This window comes from Macaca nemestrina, chromosome 1 (assembly GCF_043159975.1).
Source record: "Macaca nemestrina isolate mMacNem1 chromosome 1, mMacNem.hap1, whole genome shotgun sequence".
Classification (NCBI taxonomy): domain Eukaryota; kingdom Metazoa; phylum Chordata; class Mammalia; order Primates; family Cercopithecidae; genus Macaca; species Macaca nemestrina.
Window position 1 is genome coordinate 134227667 of NC_092125.1, and position 22157 is coordinate 134249823.

A 22157-nucleotide genomic window follows, 5' to 3' on the forward strand; every position below is an offset into this window, starting at 1 on the left:
CTATACCACTGTGAAATTAAACAAAATCATTTTGAAAGAAAGTCGGGGGAAGTATTTGGAAGAGAAGCATATCACTGTGAATATTGTTTTGTTTACTTTTCTGAGTATCACTGTTATTGTATCAGTATTTCTAAAGACATTTCATTATTTTATCAATCAACCATTATAACCAATGCTTTCATGTGTAATGATGCTTTACATGTTTAATTAATGGATAAGTACAAAATATTTCCACTTTTTTTTTAGTCACTGATGACTTGCTTTAATACATCTTTAGGCTTATATAGATCTCTAGTAAAGAGAGCAGAACACAAATAGTAAAAACTCAATTAACTTCATAAAAGTCTCATAAAAGAGGGTTTCCTGGGGAACTACAGCTTTTATTAATAGAAACCCTCTTTTCTGTCAGGACTCTTAAATTAGTAATCAAAACATGCTGAATATACTGCCTTTATCTTTGATGGTCTGACATAGGGGTCATTATTCTAACGCTCAGTTCTTACTGTTCATTACTGTAGCAGAACAAGATGTAGAAGATTGATTTTTTTTAAGTGCTGATGGCAGGGTAAACTCTGGGCCTTTTGTAAAAAAGTGTCTGATATATGTTTATTTTTCTTTAAACAAGACTATTTAGTGACTACTATACATCAGAAAGGAGGGGAGTGCTATTTTACTCACAAATTTCTGATCCTCACAACTATCTCCACTTTACTGAAGAGGTATAACAGCATTAGTTTTGGTTTACTTATCTTCCAAAAAGTGGTGTGCAGAATACTATTAAATCTTCTCCATTTAATTGAGGCTTCCAGTGTGGCAGGGGATCCAGTTATGAATAAATCAGGTTTTCATTAATCAAGATTATGAACCTTGATTCGTTCATCTGCTCTTGATCCCAGTTTTTAAAGATGAAAATTAATAGTTGATTATGGTCCAAGTGTTAACATAAAGAATGATTTTGAGTGCCTAGTTTCTGCCATATTTTTATTTCAGTCATTTACCTAGTGCAGGACACTGAAGGACAACCAGGCAAATACTGATGAGCATTCACAGTCTGAAGCTTTGACAAAGAACCTGCAGCTGTCATCAGCTTAGTTGCCCCGTGTGTTCTGTATCACTGCTAAAGAACTTTTGTTTCTCAAAGTATTAACAGGACGTGTGATTTAGTTTAGAGTGGTCCTCATTTATCATAATACAAATAGTGACTTTCAAGTGTCTTCGAGAAACGTGAAGTTACAAAAACACTTCTGTAGGAATGCTGCCACAATTTCAAATAGATCAATGAAAGGTTTGCTGATCCAGCAGTGGCAGAATTATACCAGTGTGGTGATGAATAACAATTGCAGTCATGATCAGTGGCTATCAAGAATGGCCTAGGCTCTGTACAGCATTTCGGTGAAGTAGGAAACATTAGCCTCATTTTAGGACACTGTAGACACTGAGAAACTGAAATGACCTGGTCAAGTCCCACAGTCACGATTCTACACAGCAAAGATACAAACTCTGATCTGTTGAATCCCCAATCCTTGCATTTAACCACCATATTTCACTGACACACTCTTATGTACTTTTATTAGTAATTGTTTAAAGTTATTCTCAGGGAATTTGAATATGTTGAAACATCCTCTGATTTTATAGACTCATGGATTTATACTTAACAATGTGTATTTTAATGATGAAAACATATAGTAAACAATCCAGTATTCACAGATGTGGAAACAGACCAGGCAGTGATGAATCTGAGTTTTTGTGAGCTGGAACCCACTGATGGGAAGAAAACAGAGCACCTACTTAGATTAGGCATTCTCTTTTCCTGATCACATATTTTCTAATGCAGATCTTCCCAATGCTTTGCCATTTATGAAGCATTTTATAAATATAAGCCTTTCAATATCTTTGCATAGTTAAGATTCATTCACCCAATTTTAGAGATGAGCAAACTGAGACTCAGACAAAGTAATTGCCAGGTTTACACAGTAAACATTATGAGTATGTTCCAATTAACTTTTGCTAACTTAATAATTTAAAAATGTTATGTTCACATAGGAGTGTTCCCTTACATACCAGTTAAGTATTTCATTTCTTTCCCAGCCTTAATAGTTTATGTTATTTTAGCTCTTTTCACCTGGTCCATTAATTTCATATCTGTACCCTCGGTGAAATATAACTGGATTCTCTAATAAAATATACTTTTTGTTTGTGATTACTGTGTTAAAAGTGAAAACTTAAAATACTGGAAATGTAGAACAGAATAAGCTATAATACAGACACAGAGTAAGGCATTTGTGGTCCCAAGATAAGTACAACTTGTCCAGGTCAGAAGCATCTGGCCTTTGAATTAAACATCCCATAACAACTGGAAATTCAAAGACAGACACTCCAATTACTACCCTAGCTGTTTTGCTTCCTGTTTGCTTAAGAAAGCAGCTATGTCCTAAATTAAACACTGGAAATCATTTTGTGAGGATCTTGTACTGTACGGTATCAATAAGAAGAGGTCAAGGGTGTAATCCCAAATATTCCTACCTTTTCAAATTTGCCTTTCAGAATTTTGTATCTTTGAATTTATGTGAATGTCTTTAAGCACAACATTTCTTGAGTTAACCAGATTCTACATCTTATTTTTCTTATTCAAGCTTCAGGGGCATTCCTCATATCAAGTAGTCTGGGAGTTAGTAGATTAGTGTATTTGTTCATTCCCCAGATTCAGTCCAATAATAAGCTGCTAGACACTGCCTTTTGTAGGCTTTTAGATAATTTTAGAATAAAATACCAGATACTCTTACTTATTCTGGAAGCAGTTACCTGGCCTATTAAAAAAAAAATCTCTTTCCAAATTTATCCTCATGAGATCTTCCACCAACCTATATGTTAATATTTAAAGTTCTGCATTAGTTCAAACTCATCTATCTTTGTGCACCCTTGAATCTCCTTAACTAGTCTAGCTCAGGTTTGGCATTGTGAGTATAGGTTTTGTTGTTGCTGTTGTTCTTGTTGTTGTTTAAAGGAGAAATCTATTCTTTTGAAGATGCTTCCCTAGTTTGTCTTATGTAAAACTGTCTCAATCCTTCATATTCCACTATCTCAGCTATAATTTTTTTTCTCTGTTTTTGCATACGGAATGAGAACATTTCAGGAGAATGTCTGGGCTTATGCACTATTTACCTGAAACACATGGAAACCAACATTTAACATTCTGTATTTTTTTTTTTTTTGAAATGCTCAGGTATGTCTTTGCTACCAACACTATGTCTATAAATCAATGAAAGTCAAATCCTTGGCCCTTAGAGGAAAATCTCAATCTAGCTCTTTCAACAATAAAATATTTGTTGTATAGGACCCAGTTGATAATAATCTTGAGGAGCCAGGTACAGATGTTCTGTACTCTTCTAGCAGACACCTTAGGTTTTCAAAGTTAAATAGGGAGAATACATTCACTTATCTAAGCCATCAAGAAATATTCAATCCTCGCCCATCCAAGGACTATTCAGTTTGTCTTTGTACTTCCTACCAAGATAAAGGTCCCCTCCACCTTGACTTTTTGTATGTCCATCTTCTGTCTGTGGAAGAATTATAAACCATATGGACAAGGACTATATCATCCCATGCTAGTTGAGCACCTTACTAGTTCTTACTAGAGCATATAGTATTGGGGTGGAGAGAGGAGAGGTGTTGGAATTGATAAATGTTCCTCCCAAGATTTGTCTTAACGTTTACCATGTTCATGTTTTATGGTGGAGAAACAAGGTAGGAGTGAGAGTGGTTAAGTCATGCACATCTAACTATAATTTGAATGATGAGAAATTGGAAAATAAAAATTATAAATTCCACATTTTTAACCTAGATTATTCACGCTGGTAGCAGCTGAGATAGGCACAGTTTGAAGGACAAGACAGTGTTTTGCTAAGACTGACAGCTATAATACATTTGAAAGCACAGTGATGTACCTAAGAATGAAATTAAGGATTCAGGCAGGATTGTAAAGGATCAAATATCAGTAGTGCTTTTTTCATCTAGAAAGAGTCAGAAGCAAGTAAAAATTGAGGCATGATTCCAAGGGATTCTTTGCAGCTGGAAAGATATATTTTGGAAAAGAATTAGCTTAAATGACTAATAGAAAATAAAGTGAAGAAACACCTAAATAAGTGCCTACTTTGGACCAGGCAGCTCACATATTCTCATTTAATTGCCAAAATAAGCCCAAAGGTTAAAAAAAAAAATACTTCATTTTTGCCCCCAAAGAAGCTCAGGCTTAGGAAGGTAAAGGAATTAGCCCAAGGGCACATAACTCACATGCTCTTTCATCCACCCTGAACCACTTCTATGAATATCTAGTCTGCTCAAATATTCATGGAAGGTGAATTTAATACTGGTATCCTTATAACATGTGTTAAGATTCAATATTAACTTTGAATTTCAGCACTGGGTGGTTAGTCAACCATGAATCAGTCAACAACATTCTTTCACCATCTAAAACAGACAAATATTAGGGGATATTAGAATTCTGAAGGAATATAACATCTTATTCCTGAGATGGAGAGCACTTGAAGGAGAAGACAGAATGTGCACAAATCTATAAAAAAATTTGCACAGTTACAAAAATATGGGTTCAACCAGAATCATTTTGTAAGCAATAAAATGAGAAGAAAGTGACAGGTGATGGCTGTTGAAATGCCCTGAGTTACTTGAGGTAGGTTAGATACATTTATGCCTAGAAATTAAATTTTACTAAATGTGCCAGACATAATAAGCTTAGCATCATTTAATCCTTATAGCCACCTTGTAAATTAGGTACTAGTATTATCTCAATTTTCCTGGTGATGAAACTAAGGCAGAAAGAGTTGAAGCATCATGCCCAGGCTTCCAGAAGTGGTAAGTGGCAGAGCTAGCATTTGCACTGAGGCAATACCAGAGTTGCTGCTCTTATGCTGAACCTACACCTTCTACTTCAGTGTGACCATGTAAGTATGTGGGCTGTGTTTATCCAGATTCTGACTCCTTAACCCTTGACAAATTTTCTATGTGAAAACAGTTTCCCATTGTTCTTAGAGGAGCCAGTTCATCGATTTACTTGACAAATTTTTCTTAAATAACCATAATGTGCAATACACTGCAGTGCTCATGCTGGGCACACAGTAGTGAACAGGTCAGACAAGGACTCTGCTGTGTTGCATGTAATGTGCTGGGCACTGCATATGCATTAACAACACATTACAATGAGTTTTAATTGTGAAAATAATGCACACTTTCATTAGACTGAAGAAATGAGTTACCCTTAAAAATTAACATCATTCTTCCAAAAACTGGAAAATTGTCTATAAACAAGACTTCAGGGGCATTCAGGGGCATTCCTCAGTGAATGAGATAGTTTGGGGGGATTCCTATTTAGAACCAGAGTAGCAGTTTAAATACCCTTACAGTCTCAGAATGATTTTCTTAATGAAGCCTTAAAACGTGTATCTTTATAGTAGTTATATTTTCATAATATAAGCTGCTCATGTCCATTTTGGAACAGCTTACTCCCACTGCCCAAAATTGCTTGTTATACACATTGCTTAGTGTTGTCTATCCTGTAGCTCTAAGTAATTAGTTGTGGAATTATGTTTATAACAATGCGGAGGGTGAGGTATGCATAAGAAACTCACACTGCCATTACTATCCCATCCCAAAACTACCGATCATTTGCCAGATTTCAACAGATTTTTAAGCCAACAGTGTTTTGTTTTTCCTGATGATAAAGGCCCACCTCTAAAATTCATCAAGCTACAGCCTATTACAATGAACCAACATTCTAGAACCCTGCTAAGGTGATTCCAGGTTTTAATGAGCAGGGCACGGTTCTAAAAATATTTTCCTCCTCTTGCTTGTATTCATGCTTCCTCACCCGCTCACTGGAGTAGAGGGGTGTCAGCCTGAGGCTCAAAGAAAGACCCCTTGAGAGTCTGCTGACTAAGCTTGCAGCAGGGACCCACATGGCATGACGGAACGGGCTCCTTGCATATATGCAGTTCCATAGTTAGTTACATACCCACGCATAGGCGTGGACACCCATGGACGTATGAATTTTTGTATGCATGTGCTGTGAGCCAGCATTGGTCTCCCTCTCCTTTATCCTGACCCCTGAGGAATCCCTGCAGTTCCCTGGAATTCAGGGAATAAATAACGAGATGAGGCAAATAGTCCTTTTTCCTACCCTGGTGGCTGGGACCGCTCAGTGCCTGGAATCTGCAATGCCTCCTCTCACAAGCAGCTAATAAAGACAGACTGAAAAGATGAGCAAGAGAATGCATGGATCCAGGAAGGGGCTGCTGTAGAAGAGATGATGCTTCGGGAGCTACTGGGCTATGATTTCTATTATTATTTATACATATATATACACACACAAAGCCCTGGGAGGCTGCAGAGGAGGCAAAGAAACCCCGAATCTAAAATCCTGAGATTTTTCTAACAGCACCTAGAAACCACCGCCAGGCTCGGAGCCCTGGGCTGGGTCAAGGAATTCGAGGAATGAAGGCTGGACGCACCGGTTGAAACTCGAGGCGCCGCATAGGCACTTTGCGCCTTGGTGGGCTTTGCGCTCAGAAGACGCGTGCACGCACCATTTTCCCAGGCGTTGTGCGGGTTTCTTAAACCGCTCAGCTGGTGCCTCGGAAGAGTTTCTGGAAGCTCCATCTCTACTGCCTCCCCTCCCCCCTTTTTCATTTTACCCCCGCGAGGAGCTTCTCCAGCCCCACAGCGTCCGCCCTCTGAGGAGTACAGGTGCCGCTGTCCCGCCGGCTGCCGCCCGGTCCGCCCACGCCGCCTCCTCCGGGCTGGCCAGGGGGCTTGACCCAGCGCCGCCGCTTCTCGAATGGTCTCGTGCAGGGGCGCAGCGGCCGCTGCCCGTCGCCCGGGACTCCCCGCCCTCCCTCGCGACCCCGCGCCGGGGCGGGCGGCGCTTGCGGCGGGCAGGGGGCGGGCAGGGGAGAGGGGGCTCGTCCGGGGGTAGCCTCCTCCTCTGCAGCCTGCCGGCGCCTCGAAGCCCGGACCTGCCTCCGCCTCTTCCTCCAGCGGCTCCATCCCGCCTCCCGCGCCTAGTCCTCCCGCCGCCCCCGCCGCCGCGCCCCCGGTGGCTGCCTCGGCGGACCGGGGAGGGGGCCCACCGCGTCGGCCGCCCGCTCGGCTCGGCTCGGCCCGGCCCGGGAGGCGTGCATGCCCCTGCTGCCCGCGGCGCTCACCAGCAGCATGCTCTATTTCCAGATGGTGATCATGGCAGGGACGGTGATGCTGGCGTACTACTTCGAGTATACGGACACGTTCACCGTGAACGTGCAGGGCTTCTTCTGCCACGACAGCGCCTACCGCAAGCCCTACCCGGGCCCGGAGGACAGCAGCGCCGTGCCCCCCGTGCTCCTCTACTCGCTGGCCGCCGGGGTCCCCGTGCTCGTGGTAAGCCCCGGGGCGCTTGCTCTCGCCGCCGACTCCCTTCTCTCGCCCCTCGCCTTCGGGGTTGAGGCCCCGCGGAGGGTTGGGGCGCGGTAGGTTTTGCCTTCTAACTTCCTCCAAGTTATGGGCAGCCCCTTCCCCAGAGGACATTCTAGGGCGCGTGAGGGGTGGGTGCGAAGGAAGCCCCCAGCTCTTCCCACACGCCACCCCCGCACCCCCGCACCCCCCGCGGTGGCTTCAGCTTTGGGTGACTGGGCGGAGGATGGAAGGGTGGAAGGGAAGATCGGCCGTAGGTGGTGAGGGGTGGGGATCGGGGTTGCAAAGGAGGTGAGCTTTGGGGGTGAACCTTGATTCCATTCACTCTGTGGCCTTGCCTCACTCACTGCCTCCTGTCCTATTGCGCCTGGAAGAAGAGCAGCGGCTGGCGGGCCGGCGAGGAGAGAGGGGATCAGTTGCTGGGGTGTGGAAGGGATTCCCGCTTCCCGAGTCGGGGCACGTATTTCTATTTTACCACCTCCTTCCTTTTCAGATGAAGGTGCCAATGGGACTAAGCTGACCAGGGAACAAATATCTGAAAAAAGAATTTGAGAATTTCTAAATGAAGAGGCCTCAGCACCAGTGCCTTGCTGAAAAGCAGGAGCTGTGCCTCAATTACAAGAGCACTTCGGATTTATTTAAAGGCTGCTCCGCTCCCTGGGCAGTTTAAGTCCTTTTCTCTTAGAACCTCACAGAACATGCCTTTTGGATTTATTGAGTCTATGTGTGTGCGAGAGAGAAGGAATGACTATACAGATACACGCACGTATATATATATACACACACCTCACTTATATACATATGAAATTATTGGGATAAGTTACACATAATATTAATTTTATTATAATTTACATATGTGAATATGCTACATATTTATTATTAGGAGAATTGCTAGTGTTTCTTTAGAAAACCTGATATTTTATGGTTCCTTTAAAATTGACAAAGTATTGGAGGTTCCCTTCCTGTGACGCGCGCTCTCTCTCTCCCTCAGCAGATAACAACCAGGAAATAAGAAAATGAAGGAGAAAGGAAAAATGAAGTTTTATTTTCAGTAGCTAAATGTGTAAACTGAATGTTAAGAATGTCTGTTGAATCCATTAGGTTTGGATATTCATCATTTTTTTTTAATTTATTTTAGGAGCAATGACTGACTTATTTGCAAAATAATGAAAAGTTTCTATCACATAAAATAGAATTCAATGAACAAATCAAGGAATTTCTTGAGAACCTTAAAGTAACTTTATCACATGTCCTGTGATAGTTGACTTCAAATTGCTTCTAGCATAATAGTTTGAAATGTGTTAGACCTTGCCCCAGATAATGTTTTACTATATATATAATAAGTTGCTAAAATTTGTCGAAGCCCCAAGTCCAGCCTTCATGTTTGTGTTCTCTTTTCTCCATTTGACAAGCTGGCAGAGAAATTTTGGGGTCCTTTTTACTTTCTAGAGATCGGGGTTTCCCATATACATTTTCTTCCAGGAGACTAAATAGCTCAGATATTTTTCAAGGACTGTTTTAAAGAAAAAAGGAAAAGACTGTCACTTTCAGTTCATTGGTTTGGTCATAACTATAATCAATAATGTCTGTAACTCTTCCTTTAATTATCATTCCGTCTTATTTAAATAAGATAGCACTTTTCAGTCCTAACCATCCAATCATGATGGCAGGTGCTAGTTAGAGACAAGAACACACTGGCCCACAGATTTGGATGATTCTCCACTTAGGGGGAATGTAGGACGGAGAAAAGGAATGAATTAGTCACTATTTAGTGCCTACTCTATTTTGGGTACCAAATAGTCATAGTCATGTATATTTCTCAGAGCAGCTCTTTCAGGAGATATTATCTCCAATTAATATTTGAAGAAAGTGAGGTTCAGATAATAAATTAGGAATATCTGAAAACAAAAAAAAAGGTGGGTATGGCATTTGTATGCCTATAGGACTGATGCCTGAATGTCATGCGACTTCCATTGCTTCCAAAGAGCTTGTTCTCTGAAAGAAGGTGGAAGCTGGCTAGTCAGGCAGGCATTGAGAATAAAAGTGGATAGATTTTTCTGAAGTCAGAATCCAAATTGATTTCAATGTTTTGGCTTTTAGTTATTTTAGGTACAGGAGAATGGATATGGGAATCAGTTTAGAAGAGAAGGAAGTGGCGGGTTTTGGAGGATAGCTGTGCTGCTGGCGTTTGTTTTCCCTTCTGCTTCTAGGAATAGTGCACTCTGTCACCATGTGAGGATCTGGGAGCAGTAAGGGCAGCTCTGCCTCTCCACTCCTCCTAAGAACACTGGGTTAGCATGCTCACTTGGGCATCAAAATAATAATAATAAAAATATTAACAGTACCCATCATGTATTGTTACTTTCTTCTGTATACTCTAATAAACTTTCTACATACCTTATATCCTTCTGATATTTGCATTATCTGTGAAAGCAATAATTATTATTCTTACCTAATATTGGGGAACATGAAGGCTTAGAAAGATTAATTATCTTCTCCAAGGACCAAGGCTAAGAATGTTACACCCAGAATTCTCCCCTTACTCTATCATACTCTCAAGTGTGGTTTTTCTATTACAGGATGAAAATTCAATTTGCTCGTGAATCATTCTTCTAAATAAATGCCTCAAAAAGTCTCTTTTACATTTTTTGTCCTGTAGTAATAAAGGTTCATATATATATATATCTAGATATATATGAGATATATGTATATATATATCTTTCAAACTCATTTCTAGTTCTTGAGGGTAATTTTGAAAAGTCATTCTCCTCACTACCACAATCTACAGATTTGTTTCATACTTGCTAAATTCATTTATGTACAAATTAAAAACAATATATATTTTGAATTTTATCACTTTTATATAATGCTGACTTGGGGCCCAGGTTCAGAGTCCAGTAAATTTGGATTCAAATCCAAAGTACACTCTGCTGCATTGTTAAGAGTTGGGAACTCTACTTGCTGTGTAACCTTGAACAATGTATTTAAGCTCCTTAAGCTTCAATTCCCTTCGTGACAAGGTTTTGAATATCAAATTAGTTATAATATGTAAATGTCATCTTTGGCCCATAGTTGATACTCCATAGGAGTTCACTACATAATTAACATTATTATTATTAAAAAATCAGTAAAAATTTATTGAATGCCTGTGTTCCAAGCATTATATCTGGCTGAGTAGAGGTTATAAAGGCAACTTCAGAAGTTAACCATAGTAACTGATCCTAAGGCGTTTACAGCCTAATTTGTGAAATTAGATAACCATACCGCAGCTCATAATATAAATAATTATGACAGAAGTTATACATGTGTATGTGTATATGCATATACATGCATGTGCATGTACCACAAAGACCTCTAGTGGTTCAGAAGAGGATGAGATAAATCACTTTTGTTTGGAGACAAGAGGAAAGGCTTCATGGAGAAGATGGTGGCATTTAAGGTGTGTCTTGAAGGAGAGGCTGAAATAGAATTTGAGTTAGGACATCACTCCGTGAACAGCTCCGTGAACAACCCGTGGAGGCAGCAAATGGAGACTGTACTCTTGAAACAGCAGTTGGTTAGTTTGTTTCTAAGAGTGGTGTGTGGGGAAAATGGCGTATACATCTGAAGATGAAGGCTGGGGTCACATTGGTAAGGCCTGAAATGCCATGCCAGGCTGAGAGATTTTCTCGATTTGGTAGGAATTTAGCAGAGATAAAGTATGATGGGTGGTGTTTTAGGACTTTTTTTAGGTAGTAGTGTATAGGACTCTAATGTTATCAAAATACACAATTTCAAACTCTTCATCTCCAAGTTTATTTTGCATTGTCTAATGTTATGCAATTGCATTTTCAGAAAGCACCTGTAATTTGGGCTTATTTACTCAGATGATACAGTTTATAAACTCTTTGAAAAGAGGTACTGTTCAGTTGGTTCTCTATAGCATTTGCCAGAGCACTGGACACTGCTTATACAGGTACAGGTTTAGTGAGTGATCCTTGGTGTTCATTGATTAAAAGAACTGGTGATGGCAGTGGTTGCTGCTCCCCACATTTGGATACAGTGGCCACTAGCAGCTATTGTTCCTTAGATCTCCGAGCAACATAGATGATTTAAAGGAGATGAAGCTAGAGCACCATCTTCACAAAGCTAGAATAAAGATAAAGAAAACCAGCACCAGCCAAGGCAGCCCCTGACACTGAGCATGGCAGATTTGAATGTTAAGGTGCATCTCAGATTATTTATATCTGCAACCCTAGGAAGCTCCCTCTGGACCTGGAGACTCAGATTTGAGAAATGTAGCTACTGCTGCTATCCCTAGAGTGCTGGCGTCATTGTATGTGGTGAAGATAGATGATAGAAAGTCATCTCATACCCGGAGCTCCCCACTGGATCAACGTGCCTAGAGCTTTTCCATAGACCTCTTCTCCCCCAAACCCGGCCTTGGGCTCACTGCCCATCCCTATTCCTGGAACACTCTTGTGGTGTGGTGTAGGAGACAAAGCACAGACATGGGTTTCAGATGTGTCTGGATGCTTATCCTGGTTTCTCCCACTTACTAGCCATGTAACCTCAGTCAAAATGTTCTCATTCATAAACTGGACATAAAAACACCCACCTCTCGGAGACTCAGTACCTGTAGAAGTTAAGATCACAGACTCTGGAGCCTGCTTGGGTTTGAAGGCCAGATCTGCTACTTTCCAGCTGTGAGAATTTGAGCCAGTTAGCCTCTCTATGCCTCCATTTTCTCGATGGTAAAATTGAGGTAAATATGAGTAGTAGCCTCACAGGATTACTGTGTATGAAATGGGTTAACATGTGTAAGTATCAGAGCAGTGCCCAGCTGTATATGTGTTAGCTCCTATTAGGCTTTCCAAGCCTGTGTTGATTAATCAGGAAACCTCTTTAAAGCACCTAGCAAAATACTTTAGTTTGTTAGTGGATTCCAGGGCCAGTAAGAAATTAAACGTAGATAGAAACCACCTAGTTTAGTCTGCTGACCTTCACAAATTGGGAGTCTGAATAGGAAGAAAAGCAAAAATTAATCAAAATTCAGTTCTTAGAATGAAATTAATGATTCCTATCTTTGGTGACTCCTCTGTTTGTCCAAGTGGGCTAATATTAGCTAAAATTCGTCATGCATTTCTTACACACTAGCCACTGTGTTAGGTGCATTTAACATGTTGCTTCATTTAATACTCCCTAGGATAGTACTTCCCTTAAGCATATAGGGGACTAACATTAAATATATTTATTTTATAAATGAGAAATGGGAAGTTTAGTGAGATTACTGTATGTCAGACTCTAATTATTTAAATTCATTAACATAATCAATTTTCACAACAAATTTATGAAAGAGATTTGGACGTAAAGAGGTTAGATGACCAATCTGGAGTCTCCTGATGGCAATGGCATAATCACCAAAGGCTGTGCATTTCATTTTTTGTTACATACTTTTATCCTAACATGTTAATTAGTCTTTAAAGATTTTCACTCATAGTGATTCAATACCAGGAGTCAAAATTTTCTCAAACCTTTTATCCTCGATTTCAATTTTCCTGCTTTGGTGGAAAACTTCGTGTTCTATTGTAGATGATCATTTCAATGGGTAGTGTAGGACATTGTTTCCTATTAAGCTTGGAAATGTTGCAGGGGAGTAGGTGGCAGCAGAAGGGAGTGTCAGAGATATTTCTATTGTTTTGATTTGAAGGCATGCATCTCATCTCAGTAGCACACTCTACTACAGTGCTACAAGCACCACATTTATGTGGAACCCCCCTCTGGTTCTAGATCTGCAAACCATGGTATATGGAGAGGTGAAGGTACTTCTGTTGCTAAGGCATGTTTCTTAAAATGAGACCTGGCACTAGATTTGGGAGTGCAGTGAATGCAAGGAAATTATGTGTAAAATATTGCATGTATGTATATGCATATGAAGTTTCTTTAGTAAGAGCCTCTGTGCTTTTAGTAGATTGTCGGATATATCCAAAATCCCCTAAAAGTTAAGAACTACTCTTTGGGGATATGTGGGTCTGTTTAAACTTCTTCTTGTGTCTCTTAGGATTTTGCTTCACTTAGTTACTTTCACTCATACTCATTTATTTTCTCCCTTCTTTCCTGTTTCCCTCCCTTTCTTTTTCCCTTTCTCTCTTCATTCCTCTTTGTCTCTTTTTCCATTTATTTTCTCTCCTTTGCATACTGCTAAGGAGATGGTGATGCTGAGGGAAAAGCAAAGACCCGTAACACCAGTAGTGTTTTTTCTCCCTTCACCTTTCCCACCCTTCTCTCTCTTTCTTGTTCCTGTCTCTCCCTCTGTCTTCCATTGCTCATTATCTACGTGGCTTCTCTTGCCAGTTCCTTACCTGAAAAATATTGACTTATTTCTTCCTATTTTTCAGTACTGTTGTGAGAATGAAATGGTTGAGAAAACACTGTGGAGACAGTAAATCACTTCATACATATAGGGAAAATATGTATATAACGTGATCAAGTTACATGGGTTGTGTGGCTACCTGGTCATTGGAGATGGTTAGCACTGCTTGTAGCACTACTTTGCCAACCTTAGTCTGTGGTGTGGAAAAATGAGTAAGATTTTTACACTTCTTTTCTGATTTTTCTGTAGAAAGAATAGCAAAGATTAAAAAAAAATGTAAAATGGTCTCCTAATTATTAATGCAATGCTATTTTCAAAATATTTCAATAAGCTCTGAGTATTGTCAACATGATTAGAAGGAATCGTCTCGTTCATTTTGTAATTTGAAATAGATAATGTTTCTAGGGAGCATAGCTGATACCATGTATTAAGTATGTCATGTATCATATGAATTTTTAAATTGGTACTGTGCCACAAACACATTATTTGCAAAAGTTTTGAAAGAAGACAATGTATCTGCTATGTAATAGGATTTGCCTGGGCTTCTAAAGTAAGTAAGGCATATTTCTGCCCTTCGGAAGTTCAGACAAAAATACTTAAAATTACATATCCAAGTCTCAGTTTTTTCAATCTGTAAAACTGAGGTAATACTTAACCTGATAGCTGATAAGAGTTAAATATTTGCATGCGCTAAGTGCTCAATAAGTGATAGCTAGTTATTTAACATAAATGCTAATAATTTTTATTGATAATGCAGAGCAAATGACATTAAGTGTACTTAATCATTTTTGTTGAATGAATGAGGTAAACCGTTTACTCTTTAATCCTTTCAGATAACATAGGAACATATCCAGGGAGCTTTAGCAATTTGCTCCAGTTGGTGAATCACATATCTAGGATCTGAACCTATTACTTCAGGTCCGATGCTTTGTTGGCTGCAGTTGCCCACTGATTTGATTTATAGCATAAATGATGGCATTCCTAGCAGGCAAGGGAGAGTTAAAGCATATTGAGTATACATCAATATGTTCTTTACAGTATCCACATACTTGTTAATATGTAAGTTTAGTTACAACCAAACATATAAAGAAGAAAAAAAAACTGTGTTTAAAGATAAAACTTTATTGATTCCTAAGACCAGTGGAATAACCAGTAGAACTAAATTTTCCCAGCCCATCATTCCCATTTAGAAGGTAAGTTCTGAGGTCAGAGTTAGGATCTTAACCTATAGTTAGCAGCACCCTTATAACAGACTTTGGAAAATCATAAGGAGTATCATTATTATGAAAGATATTTTAACATATGTGAAGCAGAGCTCTATATTCAGTACTATTTAAACTTTTTATGAGAATGCCAGTTTTCACTCAGCAGGCTGGTTACTTTTTTAGTCTTATTATGACAGATGTCGTTTGAGAATCACTGTCAGTAAAATCACCATTTTTTTTTTTTTTTTTTTTTTGGTGGCAAAAACGGGATTCTAGAGTTTTACTCTCCAGGCCAGGTACATTTAAAACTCTATAGATAATTTATTGTGGGCTTTTCTCCCTGATACAACATGTATGAGTTAAAGCATGTGTGTGTATGTGTGGGTGGGGGTAGTATATGTGTGTGTATAATACATTTGTAATTTCTTGTATGAATTCATTTTTATGTTCCTTTCTTCTCACCTCTGTTATGCTTCCCCCACCCCCACGGAAACAAAAACAACTTCCTGGAATGTTTTGATATATTCTTCCAAGCTAGCACCAATGCCTTTATGTAGGTCTCTTGGAGTCTCTAAGTTGAGTAACTGCATTCTCTTCTATGATCCTTTCATCATTTATACAAGTTGTGAAACTCAAATAACTTCATATTATAATTTATATTGTATTTTATTTACATTTCCATAATTAGACTTGAGCATCTCAAAGTCACGTGGTGTTATCTGATTCAAACCAATTTTGTCATGCCCAGCTTTTAGGTTATTTTTACTAGATAAGGTGTCCAGGCACCAACTGAAGTTCGTGGTGATGATGTTATAATGAATTAAATTCAAGTGTCAGAACAAATTCTGCTGTGCATACAGTTATTTAATAACAATTTATTAAGCAAACAGTTTAAATATTCTGTTCTCTAAGTTCTCTAAGTTCAGTTGATTCCCAACTCTCTGTCCTTGAGAAGTTTTTAGTTCATGAAATCCTGTATGAAAGTGGGCACAGCCACAGTGGGATTCTAGGTCCCCAAGTGGACATGATCCAAGCAGAAACCCTTTTAAACCAAGGGCTAGACTCTAAATCCATTAAGAATAAGCCATTTGGGGAGAGGGTGTAGGCCTTACTAGAGTCCTACACCCTTTTCATGCAAGAGTAGGAAGTACTCCAAACTATTTTAGTGAACCCACATAGCTTGAAAGTCTCTTTTTAAGCTTTTATTCTAGGTTCAGGAGGTACATAGGCAGGTTTGTTATAAGTAAACTGCATGTCACAGTGGTTTGGTGTACAGATTATTTCATCACCCGGGTAATAAGCATAGTATCCTATAGGTAGTTTTTTGATCGTGACCCTCCTCCCACCCTCCATCTTTAAGTAGGCCCCAGTGTCTATTGTTTCCTTTTTTGTGTCCATATATACTCCATGTTGGAGTTGAGTTGATTCCATTTCTTTGCTATTGTGAATAGCGCTGCGATGAACATACATGTGCATATGTCTTTATGCTAGAGTGATTTATATTCTTTTGGGTATATATCGAACAATGGGATTGCTGGGTCAAATGACAATTTTGTTTTAAGTTCTTGGAGAAATCACCAAAATGCTTTCCACAATGGTTAAACTAATTTACATTCTAACTAGCAGAATATAAGCATTCCCTTTTTTTCTGCAACCTTGCCAGCATCTGTTATTTTTTGACTTTTTAATAATAGCCATTCTGACTGATGTGAGATGGTATCTCATTGTGATTTTCATGTGGATTTCTCTAATGATTAGTGATGTTGAGCTTTTTTTTCATATTTTTGTTGGCTGCAAGTATATCGTCTTTTGAAAATCTTTGATTTTACCAGTGAGTTCATCTTTAGCATTCATCATGTGAATTCAGTCATTACTTTCATCAATGAAAAATTCGTTTTTACATCCACAATGCTAATTAAATCAGTTGTTAATTAACATGCAGATAGCAAAAAGACTTTGGAGTGGGGCCTTTCTGGTAAAATGCTGGTGACTATGTAGGACTTGGCATTTTGATAGCATTTTAGCTGACTACTCCTTAAATCAGAATTTAAACAAACTGGTAAGTACATATCATACAGATTATGGTGAAGTGTTTTAAAGTAAATTACAAACTTCATAACTTAGGAACTAGGTCTTCTTTGTCCTCATTATTTCTAGAATAGACATACAAAATTTGTTAGCTAATGGATAACTTAATAATTGTGGAAGTGATTGAATTTTATTTGCCATATTGCCACAATTACATTTGCTAGTCTATTGAATTCTTCAAGTTTTCATTAATTTGATGACCTGTTTTGTGTTTGGCATGGTATGGAAATATCTAAAACACTTGGAATTGAAATAGTGTAGAAAGAATGAAAGTACAAAAGCAGGAGAGTAAAGGAGGGAACTTTTTCTAATTCCATTCTTTCTCCCCTACCTCCTCCCATTTTTTTTCCTTCTCTCCCTTCATTTCCCCCTTCTTTCCTTTCTCCCTCCCTCTCTCATCCTTCCTTTCTCTGGACAAATATTTGGTGAACACCTTCTATGGGCACCATACCTTGAGATTAAGGCTTAAAGAGGTTAAGTGACTTGTGCCAAATCCTAAAACTAGGATAAAGCCCAGCCCCCACCACTCCTTCTCCAAATCATTGAAAGAAATATCTGGAAATAAAATACTTCTGAAATTATAGAGCAGTTATGTACAAATGTACCCCTGACATATCTGCATAACACTAAAATAACATGTGGCATTTCTTCTCTAAGGAAAATCGAATTTGTGTTGATATCACCAGAACCTCTGTGCTGTGTAAATTGTGTTCTAGTCCAGTGATCCCTTTTTTAAAGAGTGCTTTGGATAGTACCAGCAGAAACTGTACTTTTTAATATCCATTTCATATTTAGCATTTTCTCACACTGGGGTTCATAGAAGTACCTTTTACACTCAGAAACGTCTTGTATTTCCAGAGATCTCCTCGAAGCAGTACACTATGTTCTCACACACACCAAAATTGAGCAGTCCTGGCTAGAGATAATGCACCTGGGGATTCATCTTGTAATTTAAAATGAACTCCTAAAATTTCCAATTAAAAAAATACTAGACAGTATTTTTGGGTTGGTGACAATGTCCTCTGCGTTCACATGTGTCTTCGAAGTGTTGAGTTTGCTCAGTCACTAAAATGAAGAGACTTAGTCAAAACTACGTGACAATCTTTTAGGTCTTTCACAGAGAGATCTTTATTTCCTCTTCTCTCTGGCTCCTTATCACATGATTACTTGGGGTTCCCTTTTTATTTTTCCTGGGCTAAATCTAGAATACAGATATGAGAATTCAGTAGACACTTTTTTCAAGCCACACTATCAGGCTCTTTCTGTCATCCCATTTTTGGAAAAGATTCGTGAATCCAATGTGAAAGAGAACATGCTTCTTTATAACTGGAACTTTTTAGTCATGAAGAAGGTCTTAGAGATTATATAGTTTTATCTCGTAATTTTCAGATTAATGCCTAGAGAGACTAAGTGACTTGCCCAAGGTTATGCAACTAATGAGCTAACACAAATACACAAGTAGCTAACATCTATAGAGCACTTAGTGTGTAGCAGACATTGTTTCAACTACTTTATACATACTAACTAACATAGCCCTTACATCAGCATTATGAGACCCTATTGTTATTTCAGCTTACAAATGAGGACACTGAGGCACAGAAAGATTAAGCGACTCACCTGTGACCCCACATAAAGGAAGTGACATGTCTCGACACAATGGTTCCATATGTGCTTTTAATAAAGGGAATGGCCCTTCTCACTAGTACTATGTTATTTATTTTTTGCCACTTCCTAGAGATGTTAAGGCCATCTGCAATGAATCTTTCTTTATGGCAGTATTAATTGGAAGATAGATGAAGAGTATGTGATTACTATGAGAGTTTTTTCCGAGTGACTATACTATTGTCCCAAAAGATTTTACTGAACACTGTATTTATAGTTAAATACTGTGATAGTGAAGAGGTAGCAAAAGACAGGGAAAAAGAGCGTTTAACACCCACATCATTTGGCTTGATGATGATGCTTTTTTGTTTCTAACATCAAATCTTTTCAGACAAAAAGTAACACTACATTTGAAACTTGCTACAAGTAGATATAACCAAAATCTACCCATGTTTGATGCACAGATTTTGAATTCTTACACTGTGATTTTCACACATAATATAATAGCATAAGTAACATATGGAGTATCTATTGCACCTGAGACATAGTCATTAGTTTGACAACTACTTAAAGGCAGAAGAGTTATTCAGTGGTATAAATTTAAGAGAAAAGCATACACATTTATATATTTATATTTTGAGCTCATATTTATTTCTGAGGGGACACAATCTGTTCCTAGGAGTACTTTCAAAATAATAGCAAACATAATAGCAGGACTGGTCCAGCCGGGTACCATTTCCTGGCAAGCAGCAGTGACTTGATAACGCAGTTCTATGAGCTACTGTACTTGATGTTGTTTTCTCTGTTCTTAATTTGGATTTATTTAAACACTTTCCATCATTTAATTTAGACAGCTCCAATACTATCACTTTCCTAATCTTTCCTTAATGCTTCTACTCAACAGTAATCCATCTTTTCTATAAACTCCTGTATTTTTCCCTTATCTTATATACTTTGCATAAAATAAAAGGGTACCTGTGGGTATGTGATGGATTGCTGGAGAGAAAGCAAGACAAATGAAATGAACAGTGACTCATTGGCCTGACAGGCAGGCGCGTAAGTGTTCCTCCGTGCTCTGCTGCTTACTAGCTTTAAGCCCTTGAGAAAGTCTGGTTCTTTTTTTTTCAGCCTCTGTATCATTAGCTATCTAGTTAGCAAAGGTTTGAACTCCAACTGGGACAGGATACTGACTCATTGCTTCCCCAGGCAGCTGTTTCTATGTAAAAATCAAGTCTGACTATTGGGATGCTCTACCTTCCAATGAAATAAAATCTGTCTCTCTGAATCTCCTCACTGACCTCACTCAACCTTTTGAAGTTATTTGGAACAACTTAGGTGGTCTCATAGTGTTTGAAGTTACTTTTCAGTTCTCTGACTCTTCTTTTCTTGAACTGAGAATCTTTAACTTCATCTAACATGGACCTGAGTCCCTTCTGCTATTCTGGCTGCCCATATCTGACTGTACACAAGATGTCTTCCGTTCTTAACTGTTGTCACCACTACTGAATGTTGTATTTTAAGTGTACTTTCACTCTTGCAAGTAGAACAGAAAGTGTATCTATTTTGCATGCTATTTTTTTTTCCTCCAATGCATTAGACTTGGGGTGGGTATAAAGATACTTTATGGTTAATTTTTCTCATCCTTAGAGTAGATTCGTCTTTTTTTTTTTTTTCCAAGTAGGCAAAACACGGTATTGTGACACTGTCCTGCTTCATGAAAACAATAAATGTTGCTAAGAGATCATGGCATTTTCTCTCCTGCTGAGACTAAGCTGGGCTTCTAAACCTTAAGAGAACACTCCAGGCAACCTCATCTAATTGGATTTACTGTCTTGGAATCAGATGATTATTAAAATGCTTTCAATTGTATGTAGCATATATGATGTAGTATACTACATGGTTGTGCATTATAGTTACTTACATACACACATATTTTGGCTGTCAAAAGATTATACGTTCCCATAGACTAGGATATTTGTCTTGCATATTTTTGCTTCTTGCTCACCACATCCTGACTACCACAATGACTTTAAAATTGTAGATATAAGTAACTCTAATAGTTGTGTATTTAAAAAAATAAAATTAATAGAAATTAAAATTATTTTAGATACTCTTGTTTCTTTAAGACTATTATTAATTTCCTGGGCACTTGAATAAAATATAATTTTTATGAGAAAATATATTTAGGTGCACTGCCCATCCATAGAGGCCTAGGTTATAAAGTCCAAATTATTTTTCCAAAACTCATCTTTAGTTTTACTTTATTTCCTGATCATCACTGATTTCTAATATTTTTCTCATGTATATTCATTTCATTTTTCATTTTTCATTTAATCAAAGCTGTATAAGACAGTCCAAAATAAATCTCACTTACTTCAAATGCAGAATATTTCACATACTCATCATTTTTTTTTTTTTTTTTTTTTTTTTTTTGAGACAGAGTCTCGCTCTGTCGCCCGGGCTGGAGTGCAGTGGCGCGATCTCGGCTCACTGCAAGCTCCGCCTCCCGGGTTCACACCATTCTCCTGCCTCAGCCTCCCGAGTAGCTGGGACTACAGGCGCCCACCACCGCGCCTGGCTAATTTTTTGTATTTTTTAGTAGAGACGGGGTTTCACCGTGTTAACCAGGATGGTCTCGATCTCCTGACCTCGTGATCCGCCCGTCTCGGCCTCCCAAAGTGCTGGGATTACAGGCTTGAGCCACCGTGCCCGGCCTCATCATTTTGTTTTAAAAATCTTTAACATTGTCATATTTTGCCTGTGTAATTACTATTTCACATTCCCGTATCTTTAATTGTACATAGCACATATATTCATAACTTTAAATTATCACTACTTAAGCATTTATATAGTACTGTATGTGCTTTTACTTTTTTTGTTTTTTTGTTTTGAGATGAACCTCCTCGCTCTGTCAGCCAGGGGGAAGTACAGTGGTGTGATCTCAGCTCACTGTAACCTCCGCCTCCTGGGTGCCAGCGATTCTCTTGCCTCAGCCTCCTGAGAAGCTGGGATTACAGGCATGCACCACCATGCCTGGCTAATTTTTGTATTTTTAGTAGAGATGGGGTTTCACCATATTGGCCAGGCTAGTCTCAAACTCCTGATCTCAGGTGATCCACCCACCTTGGCCTCCCAAAGTGCTGATGTGAGCTACCATACCTGGCCTGCTCTTTCTTTTTCAAGGGTGATATTTTATATACTTTGTACACTGTTTAACAATTTTTTTTTTCTGAAATGAATCAGATGACTTAAGATCATCTTCCTTTCACTTTTATAAATCAAACCACTGTCAAAAAATTACAACAATTTTAGTTTAAGTATCTTAATTGGCTTTTATTTGTGGTACTTGAATTGGGTAACACTTCATTCTATAAAACAGAGTGAGTTCCAATGAGCTGAGCAGAGGAGTCTGGTTATATAGATATAAAAGGACTGGGGCAAGAAGAAACAGA

General features: G+C 38.7%; 1 protein-coding gene across 8 annotated transcripts in view; it reads left to right on the top strand.

Moving 5' to 3' along the window:
• The first annotated feature begins 6667 nt into the window (after nt 1-6667).
• The window catches only part of LOC105485451 (phospholipid phosphatase related 5), a 118345-nt gene continuing 102855 nt past the window's right edge, over nt 6668-22157 (top strand). For 4 of the 8 annotated variants that reach the window (XM_011747812.3, XM_071074245.1, XM_011747813.3 and 1 more), the window contains exon 1: nt 7112-7425. In XM_011747812.3, coding sequence (XP_011746114.1) covers nt 7189-7425 — 237 coding nt within the window. In that variant the 5' untranslated portion in view covers nt 7112-7188. Of the gene's footprint in view, nt 6757-6998; nt 7426-22157 lie in introns of those variants that run through there. The other 4 variants (XM_011747809.2, XM_011747811.3, XM_011747808.3 and 1 more) reach the window with 3 other exon arrangements.